This window comes from Physella acuta, unplaced genomic scaffold, assembly GCF_028476545.2.
Source record: "Physella acuta isolate Inbredline_101_S28 unplaced genomic scaffold, ASM2847654v3 ptg000663l, whole genome shotgun sequence".
NCBI classification, from domain to species: Eukaryota; Metazoa; Mollusca; class Gastropoda; family Physidae; genus Physella; species Physella acuta.
Genome location: NW_026732182.1, coordinates 1 through 16,017, shown reverse-complemented (window position 1 = coordinate 16,017; position 16,017 = coordinate 1). Strand labels below are relative to the sequence as shown.

The 16,017-nt window shown below is 40.0% G+C and overlaps 1 protein-coding gene across 2 annotated transcripts; it reads right to left on the bottom strand.

The window, feature by feature from the left end:
* Positions 1-2: 2 nt before the first annotated feature.
* On the bottom strand, positions 3-13,216 carry LOC131948874 (uncharacterized). 2 transcript variants are annotated; one of them, XM_059310576.1, is made up of 3 exons: positions 13,092-13,216; positions 5,912-7,143; positions 3-4,392 (listed from the first exon to the last, which is right to left on the bottom strand). In XM_059310576.1, the coding sequence occupies exons 2-3, from the start codon at positions 5,950-5,952 to the stop codon at positions 1,605-1,607; spliced, it is 2,829 nt and encodes a 942-aa protein (XP_059166559.1). In that variant the 5' UTR covers positions 5,953-7,143; positions 13,092-13,216; the 3' UTR covers positions 3-1,604. The 2 variants fall into 2 exon arrangements, with proteins under 2 accessions (XP_059166559.1, XP_059166558.1); XM_059310575.1 differs by lacking the exon at positions 13,092-13,216 and adding an exon at positions 8,690-8,740.
* Positions 13,217-16,017: the final 2,801 nt, after the last annotated feature.

Below are 16,017 nucleotides of genomic sequence, written 5' to 3'. Positions count from 1 at the left end.
TTCAAATTAAAAACAAGATCATGTAGGTGTTTATTTACGAAAAAAAAAACCCACAACAAATCACAAATACTCCACGCTCTCGGTGATGGAGTGGACGCCAATTTGGAGGATGCTGTTCTCTGATCCCCCCGGGGAGTCGTTGGAAAACCTCAGCTCCTTTCTGGTACTGACCGTGGTGGTCTGGAACCCTAGACTGGCATCGATGCCCATGCTGGTGCTCACGGTGGGGGGAGAGGTTTGGATGGTGTACTCCTCGATTATCTGAAAGAACTGTGTCGTCCCTTGTCTGTCGGGTTCGTCCAGCTCGAACGTGGTGTTGACACGCGAGTCGGTGAGTTGCGTTTCGGAGTTTTCGGTTGTTTTTTTTCTTACACCGTTGTTTTGGGGAACTGGAAGGACCGGCTGTTTCTTTGTTGGATGATGTCTGTGTGTGGTACTTCGGACTTGATGGCGAGGTGGAACGGCGTCGTCTGCTTATAGATTTAGAATTTTCTTTTGTTTTTTTCTCTGAATGTTTATTAGTTTTTACGTTGGCTTCTTGGGTTGAATTCTGCCTACCAAGCGCGTACCGACTTGTTTTTTTCGACGAGATACCGAAGCTCCGCCCCGGAAATTTACCGCCGGAAATGTTTTGCAAGCTTGAAGCTGCGATTTTCTTTTTTGTGGCATCAAGGTTAAGGCCAACGAAACGAGGCGTTTTTCGCCACACCGGCGTCTTGGCTATGTCTCGTTTCTGACTCTCCGTCCATGACGATTTGGGTTTGTGGTTGGGCTGTGTGTTTCTGTGGTGATGGTGATGTAGCGGCGTGGCTGCACCACGCTGCCGCCCGAATGGTTTGACGATGACTTTCGGTAGCTTGCTTGAAGGTGCTCGTCGTCCACAGCTGGGTCTGGGCACTTGAGGCGGCAACCCCATGCATCTACTGTTGTTCGTCTTCGTGAAATGCTCGCGTCTCCGCTGGTGTGTGTTGCTCAAGCAGTTTTTCAGACTGGCATCGCTGCTGCGTTTTCTGACGGAGGAGTGACTACAACGTTTTGTGACGGAGGAGTGACTCCTACCTTTTGTGACAGAGGAATTACTCCTACGTTTACAGGGGAAGGAAGGGCTCCTACTTTCCCGTTGAGGCGTGTCGCTCGATCGTTTTCTAACATTGGAGTCGCTTCTGTGTCTTTTGAGAGAGGAACGACTTCCGCGTTTTTTAAGAGAAGAGTCACTTTCACGTTTTCTGAGAGATGACCGGCTCCTACGTTTTCCATCAGAGGAGTCACTGCCGAGACCTCTAAGAGAGGAGCGACTCTTACGTTTTGTAAGAGAATAATGACTCGTGCGTTTTGTGAGAGAGGAGTCACTTTCACGTTTTCTGAGGGAAGACTGACTCTTATGTTTTTTAAGAGAAGAGTCACTCTCTCGTTTTCTAAGAGAGGATCGACTCGTGCGATTTTTGAATGAGGATGGGCTCTCGAGTTTTCTAAGATAATGGCGACCCATCCGCGAAGAACTTAAGCTGGAGCAGCTATTAAACACGCAGGCTCGGTCGCATGAGATGTTGTTCCTTTTGGGCTTCGCGCACGATATAAAACGTCGGTCAGCGCCCTGCTTGAACCTACAGGTACTCAAATTCGACCTCGACGCGACAAGTTTCGTTAACGGTTTGGTTTTGGTTTTCGGTAATTTCTTCTCGTTGACGTTTCCCTTCTGTTTGCAATTTGATGCGCGTTTTTTTCTTACTAAAATAAGAGCTTGTCCTTCGTACCGGGACTGAGTAGTTGTTATTTACCTTTGATTTGGCGCTCGTTTTTTTATATGGAACCACACGATCTTTTTCGCCTCGGTTTATATTTTTTTTACTTAAGGCTCGTGCGTGACCTTTAACGGGGCCGTTGTTACCTCCTTTTTTCCCGCTCTTGGCCTGTAAGCATTCGGTTCGACTTTTTACTTTTTTTCTAGACTTTTTTTTCCTAACATCCCCTCCACACGAGCTATTCAATTTTCTATTCACATTTTTTTTAGACTTCGTCTGATTTTTAGTCTTGTACCCTTTCTCGGCGGGTTTACGAGAAGAAATATCTGCCTGCTTTGAAAAATCGCAGTTGCTTTTCTTCGTCCGTGTGCATGTTTTGGTGGCAGGACGGGCTTTACTTAACGCTTGTCTCAATTTCCGGCTGTAGTCTTGTGCCTTTATCCTGGCATTTTCTCGAAGAGTTCTACATTCGTTTTTAGCCTCTTCTTCGGGTGGTTTAAAAACATCTAGTTTTTTGGACTTCATTTCCCTTTTCCTCGATTCGAGCTCAGATGTAGTCGTATTTTCATCGTCTTGATTATATGTTGTCCGGGGGCGTGGTCTGGTATTTTTGACCTCGTTTTTAGAGTGCTCGCCCTTTGTTTCTTTTGCCGCCAGTTTCGCACGAGACGCCGAGTGATTTTTGAAAATGTTATGCAATAATTTCGCCCGAGCGTTAGTTTCGTAGTTTTTTTCAACCACTTCCGGGGTGACCTCTGGGATTGGTGGGGTTGGAGGGACGCACTCGTCGAGAGGGGTGGTTTTTTTATCGGGTTGGGGTTGCGGTGTCGCCTCTGGCTCGTGGTACGAGATGAGGGTGGTGTCGCCGAACCCGCCCATGCTTAGATCCCCTGCCGCTAGTTCGTAGTAGGTGGCGTGGCCGCGGGGCGAGTCCTGCTCGTGTGGCTGGAGCTGGTGTGGCTCTAGCTCGTGTGGCTCTAGCTCGTGTGGCTCTAGCTCGTGTGGCTCTAGCTCGTGTGGCTCTAGCTCGTGTGGCTCTAGCTCGTGTGGCTCTAGCTCGTGTGGCTCTAGCTCGTGTGGCTCTAGCTCGTGTGGCTCTAGCTCGTGTGGTTCCTGTGGCGATAGTTCAGGTGACAATAGATCACGTGACACTAGTTCATGAGACAAAAGTTCATTTGACAACAGCTCACGGGACAAAAGCTCATGTGACAATAGTTCCCGTGACAATAGTTCCCGTGACAATAGTCCCCGTGACAATAGTTCCTGTGGCACTAGCTCGCGTGGCAACAGTTCACGCGACCCTACTTCACGTGGCCCCATTTCACATGGCCCCAGATCACATGGCCCCATTTCACATGGCCTTAGTTCACATGGCCTTAGTTCACATGGCCTCAGATCACGTGGCCCCAGATCACACGGCCTTAGTTCACATGGCCTTAGTTCATGTGACCCTAGATCACGTGGCCCCAGATCACGTGGCCTTAGTTCACGTGGCCCTAGATCACGTGACCCTAGATCACGTGGCCCCAGATCACATGGCCTTAATTCACATGGCCCCAGATCACATGGCCCCATTTCACATGACCTTAGTTCACATGGCCTTAGTTCACGTGACCCTAGATCGCGTGGCCCCAGATCACGTGGCCCCAGATCACATGGCCTTATTTCACATGACCTTAGTTTACATGGCCTTAGTTCATGTGACCCTAGATCACGTGGCCCCAGATCACATGACCCCACTTCGAGTGCCCCCGGTTCAACTGACTCTACTTCAAGTGCCCCCGCCTCATGTACATCTTCTTCAAACGACTCTGCGGCGTCGGCGTGCGACTCCGATTCAGACGAGTCACTCTCCTGATCCTGACTCCCACTTTCCCAGCTACTCTCGCTATCTTCCTCTTCGCCCTCCTCGTTCTCCTCAACATCCTCCACCATCTCCTGGTGTCTCTCCTCAGCCCAGGTACCCACTGTCTCTTTCAGCTTCCTTTTTTCAACAATCGGGAAAAAAACGTAAGGGTTGAGGGTACCGCTTTCATTAGCGCTCACCATATGCTTCGCAACTTCTTTCTCCATCCTGCTGGTGAGCTGAGTGATCTCATAACTAAAACTATCGACATTGGTCAGGCTGACACACGGCTTAATCGTCAAGCTGCTGTGTTCCGAAGAGGAGCTCGACAAAGGGCTGTTGAGGCACATGTACGTCCTGTCATAACTAGACTCAGACGTCTCGATAGCGGAACGACTACACCGGCTGGAGATGTAGCTTTTGTTGACTGTGTTGTACGTCTTTGCGTAGACTGGGGATATCCCTCTCATGGAAGTTAAAGTCATACACGTCTCCGAGCAAACTCTCGTCGTGGAGTGATCAGACAAGCATGAATTCACCGACACCAATGAGTGATTTGAGTTCGGTTGTTCACACCGCGTCGGGCTGGGGTTTTCGCTGCGTGTTTTGATTTGGTTGATGAGTTTGATGGTGAACACCGTGGAGACGGTTAGTGACATGGACGTTGATTGGAAGGTGGTGTCGTCCGTCGATACCTCGGTGACGTTGTGTTTGGTGCTGAGGGAGCCGTCGGATTTGGAACTCAGGGACGCGGACGACTCGGGGTAGTAGCTCATCTCGTCGCTACTCTCGTCCAGGCTGGCGCTAAATACGATGAAAAATGAATCTGAGTCAGTAGCGTAGCGAGGGGGGGGGGGGGGGGGGCGGGGGGACATATGTCTTCGGGCGCCGATTTTAGGGGGTTACTGATTAATCTGAGTAATCTTATATTATTGATTGGTTACTGGAAATACCATCTTAAAAGAGGAGTTACAAAGAACACTAATTCGTTTATTCAAACGTCAACAGAAGCTATCAGACACAGACGATGGAGATGGTTTGGTCAAGTGCTGAGTATGAGGAGGTCCATAGACTAAGGTTTGCTTTCAAATGGATACCACGGGACAAGAGAAAACGAGGACCGCCAAAAGAAATAGGGAGAAGATCAATGCAGAGGCGTAGCGAGGGGGGGGGGGGGCGGGGGGGGGGGGACGACATATGTCCCCGGGCACCGACCTTAGGGGGGCGCCAAATTGAAAGTTTGAGGGGGGGGGTGCAAATCGAAAGTTTGAGGGGGGGGGGGGTGCAAATGAAAAGTTCGAGGGGGGTGCAAATCGAAAGTTTGAGGGGGGGGGGGGGTGCAAATGAAAAGTTCGAGGGGGGTGCAAATCGAAAGTTTGAGGGGTTGTGCAAATGAAAAGTTCGAGGGGGAGTGCAAATCGAAAGTTTGTCCCCGGGCGCCGGGAAGGGTCTCTACGCTTCTGGATCAATGGAGAAAGATTTGAAGGAAAGATACCTAACATTACAACAGACAGAGGTTATAGCTAGAGACATGATGAAATGTATTGGAAATTGAAAAGCCGTTTTACTAACAAATAAATAAACGAGTTATTATTATCTAGAAAACAGTGTTAAATATATTGTGTAGTGTGCAACTTGTTGAATAATAATTTTTTTTCCAAAACTTGATCAGTGACTTTGACCTAATAGGTTTCGGAAAATTAAAATCATTTAAAGTATTCTGTAAACGCAGTGGCGTAGCGAGGTCGGGTGTCACCCGATGCGGCACTTAATGGTGTCACCCGGGGACAAACTTTTTCAATTTTCGATTTGCACCCCCCCACCCCCTCTCAAACTTTCGATTTGCACCACCCTCAAATTTTTCTCTATATATTTTACTATTTTTTGCCTTGGTGTCACCCCCCTAAATGGTGTCACCCGGTGCGATACGCACCCTCCCCCCTCGCTACGCCTCTGTGTAAACGAGCTTGAAATAAACACTCGTGCAAAAACTGAACCATATGAGAAGTTTATTATGAATGTTCGAAAATTGAAAGCTATAATTAATTCGTTTTTTTTTAAAATCTTGCCCCTATTTTTAGACTTTGCTATGGACGATGGCGAAATTAGTCCATAAGTAGTAATCTATTTTCTTAACTGCGACTGCTTACAATGCAGTAATACTGCATAGAACGAGCGTTTTTTTTTTACTACCCCCGTTTAACGCCCCTTTGGTTGGCGCGGGGGCGGCCGCCCCACCTATCCTCCCCTAGCTACGCCTTTGGTATTGACCCGCGTCTTCCTATAGATCCGTTTTTTTAATAGAAAAAAAATAAAGGCATACCTTTTTGGCGAAGCTCCTTGATTTTCTTGTAACCCCGACATGCTAAGGCGTAACTTCGTGTGCCGCTGTGTCGCCTTCCCGATTGCCAAAAGCACAGCTTATAACACACCAAAGCACATCTTGTCACACGTCAAAGCACATCTTGTCACACGTCAAAGCACATCTTGTCAAACGCCACGGCACATCTCCGTGTGCAGCCTTCACGACCCTGGTGTGCTGATGAAGTTTTCTGAATCTCCTTGCCCCGTCGACCATATATCAAAGAACTCTCTCCTCCTTCAGCGGGTTCTTCATAATTTCAAGATTGTATATTCCTACATTATCTTTAAGTCATTATGCGGGGATTGTATTTACCAGCTTAACAGTACTCATCTTCATTGTTATTCTTATTTTATTTCACCACTGTATCATCAGGTACTGATATACAGACTTATCTTAAACTCTTGTCGAACAAATTTCTTCATATTTAGGGCGCAAAAATCATCTTCCTCCGCATTGATGTTATTTCCATATTTTAGTCTACACTAGTTTTAAAAATCTTCGTATCAATTTCAAATATTCATGGTGATTTTTTCACATTTCAGATTTTACGTTTAATCTTCGCGTAAAAATTTGTTTTCGTAGTGTACTATAAATGTTTAATTTTTCAACTTTAAATTAAACACATTTTCCCCAAACTACGTGAGACTTTGTGTCTATAATCCCGAATGTTTCATATTTTAAAACATATCAAATAGACCTATTTGAAACGCGTATTTTGAACAGTATATTTTCTTTTTTTTCCCCTGTGATATGATTGTTTTCGATGACAATAAATTTTTAATTCTTTTGATGTTGCGAACAAGTCAGACTGAATGGCTCCGGTTTAACTGGGTTTAACATCTACGTAGATCATCGATCAACTCTAAGTTCCAATCTATGATGTCATCGTATAATACATTAAATATTCTCACATCTGCTACCCTACGGTAGAACACTCGACTTGATTTCTGTTTCATATTATCTCCTAAATTTCACAGCCAAAGCGAATGGACCCTTGGCCGTCCGCATTGATGCTGGGATGACCTCACGCATTGTTTCCCCTAGGTGGCGTTCAGTTCGCCTCAGCACCGCTTCTCTCCCATGTCTGAAGGCGTTTTGTGCTTTGTTCTGTGGGGGACTGACAACGAAGGATCTCAAACGGTAGCGATCACAGGGCAAACAGCTCTCAAACACATGAGCCAGCTTGATTCCTTTGTGGGGAAAAAAATAATTAAATTTTTTGCGTAATTCCTTACATAATTAGTACATCTATTTAAGATTCATCATGGGCGTTTTAGGTGTACTAACATAATATCATCCGATCCAGTTTGTGCCCAAGACACATGGGGCAGATGAAGTAAAGTTCATCTGTTTCAATGACCTCGACATACAAGGGGATAAGGCGGTCAGAACTATGCCCAGCCGCCTTTGTTTCCCTAATGTACGTTAGGTGCCCATTGAACTCGAGACTTTCGGGTTAGCAGTCTAGCACTCTACCGCTAGGCCACGCCGTCCCCTAAGCAAAATAGAGTTAATTTTAATAAGAAAGTCTGCTTATTCGAGTCAATCAAATAAACGCATTTAAGTTAAATACACCATTAGAGACATTTAAAATCAGTGGGGATTGGGTGTGAAAGCATTCTGCCTGTAGATTTGGTATATCACACCCAACCCACACACCCCACACCCACCCCACACCCACCCATACATATAGGCATATATATATATATATATATATATATATATATATATATATATATATATATATATATATATATATATATATATATATATATATATATATATATATATATATATATATAGTCTTTGGCTAAGGGAGTGTCACCATGGGTTACCACACCAGATGTCACCCAACTTAGTGTAACGCTATTACGGTTCAGGGGAGGGGGGAAGGAGTTGTCAAGCTTTTAATGAAGACGATTGACAAACGTTGTGGGGGTGGGGGAGATCGGCAAGAGTTGTTATGAAGGATCCTTTATTTCCTAACTTATCTTTCCATTAACGTTATAAGAAAAAAATTCTAGACAACACAAAACAACGACAACTTCAAGCAATTTCGAGATCATTAACCAAAAAAAAAAAGAAAAATAAGAACTTGCAAGTTTTTTTCCTACAGCTGATAGGCAAAGCGAGTAGGGCAGTTCCATAATGATTTGTCGTAGCTATTCAATAATGACTTGTCAAATAATTACCGAAAGCTGATTTTATATACCTTGATACCACACACTTTTTAGAGAAATTATTTAATTAGTATTTTTATTTACTTTAAAACTGATCTGAAATTAGTAAATAATTAGGCCTTCATTTAATTAGAAGATCTATTCAAGATTCATCATAGGTATGCTAGGTGTGTTAAAATATGGGGTCAACACACGAGTGTCAAGTGTGTTTGAAATGGACGACTTTAAAAGTAATATATCTACATATTACATCTAGATATACCGAATCTACGTTATACAGTATAAATAGAGTCTAGGGCTATAGAGGTCTAGTCAATATTTTATCTATGTCTAGTCCTATCTAGACTCTAGACTAGTAGAAATATGTCAAGAATGTGGAATTTCATTACTATTTTATATAAAATAAAAGACAATTTATTCTTTATAGATATTTCTACAACAAAACTTGACAAAACGCTTTTGTGATTTTTTTAAAATATGGACTTGTATAGGTTAAAACACATCACAAAACGATATTAAAACATTGTATTTATTAAAACAATATATTTTTTTTTACCTCTCACTAGTTTGAGTTTTCCTCATGGCGCGGCTTTTGTTATTCTTCCGCACCAAATTAGTTGTGATCGGTAATTTCCGTAAAAAAGTTAAAAATAATCACTGCACTAGAATTACGATGATGGTGAAAAGGGGAAGGGATGGGGGGAGTGTTAGAAAGGGAACTGTGCGTGTTTTTTCCGTTTAAATAATCTGGAACATAAAACATATATTTTAAGAATAGAGTCAGGTTAAGAAGCTCATAGAATATGAATTAAAAGTCGCCAATTGCCTTCGTTTGTTTTGTTGCTTGCGTGGACTTCGTTGTCATAAGATCCACAAGAATAGGCCAAAATTCACTCTTGTTCACACACTGCGCATAATTTTTTCGCGTTTTTTATTAACAGGCAACTGGTCTAGATTCTCTGATGGCTGGGTCGCTAAACCGTCAGTCTTACTTCAACACATCGAATAAAATTTGTCAGTAATTTTAATTTTTCGATACTTGGTAAGTGGCCGGTCAAATCAGCATATACATTGTTAACTTACACCACATCGGGCATTGGCCAGTCCTAGAGGCCAATGTGCAAAATGGCCAAATGATTCGGGAAGTGGTCGAACTGTGGGTATTAGCCGTAATAAAAATAGGCCTAATATGTAGTCTAATTCAGGTTAGGATTATATATATATATATATATATATATATATATATATATATATATATATATATATATATATATATACATATATACCTACACTTGTAAACGGTATACTACACTAGTTCTTTTTTAAATCAGTTCAAAACATACGATTCAGATAAATTATTGTTTATATTTATAAGGACATATTTATCCGCTAATTTTCTAAACATACAACTATATCAGTGCGAACGCGCACAATATGAACTTATATTTGTACAGCTTTCACGTAATTGTGGATTCAGATTTTACAATTACAGCTGTAAAACCGAGTAATGGACTTATTTCCTTGAACAGATAGTTAGATGCGCTAACGCTCTTGCCTTACCCACTCTCGATAATGAGCTACTTTTGTTATTTGCAGTATCCTGTGTGAGCACTCAATGATAGTAGCTACTTACTCACGCACACATCGTGTAAATGGAAATTTTTAAAAATTAGGTTTATAAGTTTTCCATTCATTGATTATAAGTTTTCCATTCATTGATAGGGAAATGTTAAAAATTCCGCTAAAGTCTTGCACACGATCTGTTCTGTTAGACGATGAAAATATTTGTAGTCACGTAAATTTATTTAGAAGCGAGAAAAGCGAATCAAGGGACATTACTGTTTTGGTACTAGATGAAGCTGAATCGTAAGTACAATACTTTTGTTGTTTTTGAATGAAAATGAGAGTAGCTTTTTGTATTATTGTGGTTATGTCCCTTTTGTTATTAAAAAAAAAACAACGTTTGCACTTCAGATATTCACGTTTTGTAAGAGTAACTTAGCGCTTTGATTTTAGTAACACAGCAGTCAGAATAGGGGAGACAACGTGTGGAGACTTGTAAAGTTTTCTTTTGAAAATAAGCGATCCACTGCACACTTAAAATGTTAAGATTTAAATTACTGTTGTGATGACGGTGAGTGTGTGTGTGTGTTTTGTGAGGGAAGGGGGGGGGGGCTAGACGATTTACATAATATAATTCTGCATTTCTTAATTACAGAAATGTTTTTTGTCAAAATTCTAGTTCTTAGATTATTGCTATAATTGAGGCAAGGGGTTGAAAATGGTCGGGAGGGGGTGGGGGTGGGGGGGGGGGGTGGGGGGGGGGGAGCAGGGCGGTAGCAATTGGGTTGGATTGGAGGTGGAGCTGGCTCACTGTCTACTAAAATCGCACGTTTGACTTACAAATCCTACTAAAGATTACATCTTAATAATTTCAAACTCGCATTCAGTTACACAAACAAATGGTACAAAGTTAGGGGATTAAACATATGGCAATAATAACCAGAATGGCATGAGGAAGCTGACCTTTCACCCCATGATAATGCACATCAGTAAAGAAGAATGAGGAACACACTTTTATAATTACTAAACGGCTGATTCTTATTTCGAATTATTTGAAAAAAATAATAACTTTAAAAGTCTTAAATGAGCTGCATTGTGGTATAATTTGAAAATTAAATTAATTAAGTTTTAAATTTTCTTATTAATTAACTTAATTAATTAGCTTAATTAACTATTTTTAAAAATAAGTCATAGCCTCTATCAATTTAAAAAAAAATCTGGCATCGTTTTAGGTATGAAACGTATCGTAGATAGGGGATGTTGTTTGGATCAGAATCCCCACCCCTCCCCATGGTCTCTCGAAAAGACAGTTATCTGTAGAGTTACATTGTAGACAACTGTGACCATGTCATTTTCAATGTATAAAATATCAATGTCACAAAATCACATTTATTACATTCAGGCAATAAATAAATAAATACATACAAAAATACATAAATACATTTAAAAAATAATATATATATATATATATATATATATATATATATATATATATATATATATATATATATATATATATATATATATATATATATATATATATATATATATATATATATATATATATATATATATATATATATATATATATATACGAATGACAGGGATAATAAAATTTAAGGAAAAGAGGTTTCCTATCCACGAGTGCCATTTCACTACGGTGAACGAGGGGAGAGAACCTTGACATATATTTTATTTTCTCTCTACCAAGGCGGGCAACATTGGGGCAAGCAGAGTTACTGGTCCTGTTGACACGACGCTGTGACCTCAAGGTATAAACAAACGCGGTCAAGTGATCTCTTCATTAGAGTAGTCTCCCCAGCTTTCCATGTCAACAGTTCTGTTGTGTGTGTCATGTGCCCATTCTATTATTAGGGAAGGGGGAAGGTTGGGTTCTATATAGCGCTATTGCTTAATTATTTAATTATTGCGTATGTCTTTTAGTGCACGATAACATATCGTGAAAGAAAGGACACATTTTTTTTTTTAAAATGTGCTTTTATTTTTTTATTTTTTATTTATTTTGCCAACTGAAATTGAAATGGGGAATGCAGAAAATTCAAAAAGTCTGATTTTTTTTCACGTGACTGTTATGTCAATATAATTTCTTAAACAAATTCCGGAAGAGATTTAGGCAGAGTTAGCAAGTGGTTAATAGATTTTTATATTTTCTGAAGTTTGATTGGGGAAAAAAAGGGAAGGAGGGGGGGGGGGGGGTGGTTGTACACAATTAATCGGTGTTTTTTTTGGAACACATTTCATGTACATGATGATAGTGACTCGGTGGTGATATTCAATTTATGTCGATCATGATCATGATTGGCAGAAATAGTTCTGCATGGTATTTATTATTGCCTAGCAACATATTTATGATTTATTTTTTATTCCTTTTTTTCGGAAAATATATCTTAACCATTTAAAATTTGCAGAACATTAATCATTTACAGCCATTATTATTAATATCTGAAACCTTATTTTAACCACGTACAACCGGTATTTTTACCATGTTGTATGTAGAACACATGTATTTTAACGTTGTAGAACCTATAAAATAACGGCAAGACCTACATATAAATGCTGTTTTTTTATCTCTAAGTAAGGAAATTTTTATACTGTTAGCGTAAAGTTTCACAACTGCTTGCGCCAAAGTTCAAAGGTCACAACGGCACCGTTGTTGTAGTTGACCAAATCGCTGGTTAGATAAGAGTGCTACACACGGTGCACACGTTATACAGACTACAGTCTGGCATCGAACTCGAAACGTATGTGAGAGCAGGCGTACGCTATATCACTCAGCCACTTAATCCCTCTTAATCCTTTGGTTAAAAAAATCTAAATGTCTGAAAGTGTACCTAACTTTCTGTTAAAAAAATATATAATTCATATTTTGACTTCTTTTGTTAACTATCCAATTCCTCAAGCACTCTTTTATACATGGCTAAGCAGTTGAAGTAGAGTCAATTAGTTTCTTAGTCCTTAGTGTAAATTAACGTGTTTTAATTTATTTTCCTTAATAACGAAAAGAAAACTGTTTAAGAATTATATAATATTATTTTATAATTAATAGTATTAAGATAATTGTAGTATGCAATAAGTATTGCATTATCATCGGGGCTTGACCTACTTTTGAAGCTTGAAACTAATCGGTTTGGTAGAAATGGGTGAAATTTCCGTCGCAAGTTTATACCCTTGACAGACGACAGACAGATGGAGGAATCAAGTTAAATGCTTGAAAATCACCAAATATTTCGACTTGCAATACAGAAATACAATGTAAATGCATTAAACGAATTACATAATTTCATAGAAAATCTTCCCACTATCAGAATACAAGGAGAACCACTATTAACCCTAAATTAACCGAATTATTTGTTTTAATTGACACGTCGAATTACCTTTCTCTTGGACTTGTTGATAGAATTACAAAGTCAAGGGCGACACAGTTATTTCCCATATCACGTTGTTGTGTCTGTTGTTTTCAAATCTTGACCGATATATTTTAGTAATCTGTTGCGTCCAGTTATGGCGGTCAAAAATAAAAACTGGCGAAATGAAGTGAATAGATGTCTATAGGAAAACGTGATCAGTAGGCCTGTTATAGTTGTAAGCTAGGGTTCGTCTTTAAATAAGTCAACATAACATGTGGGGTCAAGGTCGTATTACCGACCTTGAGTCTGAGATGGAAAATGAAGGCAAAGTTTACATCAAGTAAAAAGGCGTATGCAGCTGGACACAGGGTAATGAGGGCGCCGTAAGGTGCGAAATTAAAAATGGGTTCTAATTTATGTTTTTACATAAAAAAGGGGCGATTTTTTTTTTCGACGGCGTGGTCGAATGGTAGAGCGGTGGATCTCTAACCTGAAAGTCTCGAGTTCGGATCCATGGCTCGAGTCCTTAAGACGCCCTTGAGACCACCAAACTCTGACTAACAAGTCTCCATTATGTTATGTTCAATATATGTGGTTTGTTTAATTTCAGTGTGCGTGTGAGGGTTGGTGGTGGGTGGATGGCGGTGGAGCTTAGTGACACCATTTTGGTCTGGCTGTTTTCGTTAGCATGAACGGTAAGAAGTGTAAAAATGTTCTAAAATCAGTGGCGTAGCGAGGTCGGGTGTCACCCGGCGCGGCACTTAATGGTGTCTCCCCCCAGAGGCGTAGAAACCCTTCCCGGGGACAAACTTTCAAATTTTTGATTTGCACCCCCCCCCCCCTCAAACTTTCGATTTGCACCCCCCCCCCCCCTCAAGTTTTTATCTATATATTTTGCTATTTTTTTGCCTTGGTGTCACCCCCCTAAATGGTGTCACCCGGTGCGCTCCGCACCCCCCCCCCCCTCGCTACGCCTTTGTCTAAAATACATACATGATCTCTGGTATTAATTAATAATGTGTTTCAAATCGTTTGATTTGATCTGCATACAATTGAAAATCGACGATTGGAACACAGAAACTCAAACAAGTGCGGCCACACTTATATTTGACCACTATAGATTTTTTCGTCAATTATCACATACGCATATAGTTTGTGAAAGTATGGACGTGTCAGCTGTTGCCTTGACCCTAAGTGGGAATCAGAGACGGGGAGGGAAGGGAGTGGAGTGGGTTATGGGTGAGAGACTACGACTTCCAGAAAAAGGACGGTTGGGAGGGGGGTATTTACATTCAAATTAAAATATATCAGAAAGGAATAGAGAACGTGAATGTTAAAGAGAGTAATAATACTTATATAAATCCTGATGTTCTTTATCACGTGCTTTCGGTCATGTGACGCTGTGTATTTCTCACCATCATAACTACGTGATCGAGATACATAGGAAGGCTAAATGTTTATTTGAGTTATGTCCCTTGGGATTATTTGTAAAAAACGAAACATTTTTCAGAATATTGAATAATTATTGGGTATGTACCTTTTAATCTCCACCTAACCGAGTTTCGACATGTATAATTTAGAATATTTCATTTCACTTTTTTAAAAATGTTTTCATCATTGTATAAGACAAAAAAAAATATATAAATAGATTGAATATAAAATATTCATGAAATAATTCCTTTCATTGCATGCTAGAAAAAAAAATTGAGACTTTGATTATTAAATTGTAAAAAAAATAACCTGATTGTAATTTTAAAAAAAAACAACCGATGGTTGATTCTAAAAGCTTCCTTGGTTATGTGGTTTTGGTCAATATTGTTATGTTCGGTGTTCTTTCACGCCCTTTTATTCTATTCACCAATTGATACCGTGGGTTATCTCCCCGCATGTGGCAAAATTTAACAAAAGTAAATTTAATAATAGCAAATTTAACTAAGCAAACTGAAATATTTTTAAAAAAGTAATCAATTTCAATTTAAAACATAATTATAAAGTGAAGCGTTATCTTTACAGTTAAAGATAAACAAGTAATTAATGGGAAGAAGCACTCTTATTAAATTTCTATTTTATTTGCGACATTTTTTTAAAAGTATTAACATTATACTCGAATAACCGTTCGAAATACTTTAAATTACGTTTCTAAAAAAAATAAAAATGACGTTTATGTGTCGTATTTTTTAAAAAGGACTAATTAATAAATATTGTAATACTTACATAAGGGGGTTAACACTGGTTATTACAAATATTCTAATCGGTATTATTCGGGTTAACTCCCTTAGCTTGTAACTGATTGTATTAATCAAATAAATGAAACGAGCCGACCCGCGGCTGATACGCCGCTATTTAGTTGTTTTCTTTTCTACTTTTCAGTAATTCATAACTTGTGAATTCGACAGTACCACTGCTGTCACTGAAAATATTTGCTTTAAAACACTATCAGTTAAGGATGATACCCCCCCCCTCCTTTCCCCCAACCCCTAACCCCCCCCCCCCCCCCCCCCCCCCGTGAAAGCAGCCTCCTCTTAGCTACCTCCCCTTAGTTTAACTAAATTATATGCCCCTAATAGCCGTCACTAAACCCGGCTCTACGATTGTAAACATTTAGCGTGAACCACAGCTCACCAGACTTCCTAGAGAGGAAGAGAGGGGACTGCAAGGCGCGCTTACAGCTTGTTTTCTAAAGTCTCCAAGAAGAGAATTATATATATAGATTAATGCTGATTTATTAGTTCACTTAAGTTCAGAACGGTCCATAGTAATTACAAAGTGGTTTAGTGATGCTTATTAAAGATTGATCGCACGTTATATTATCTGAAGGTGGGCATAAGTGTTTTATCGCTTTTTTTTACACCATGTTGTATAGGAATGTGTTTTTTTACACCATGTTGTATAGGAATGTGTGGTACAGAGTAATACAATAGAAAAAATGTGTTCATTTGTCAATAGAAACAAA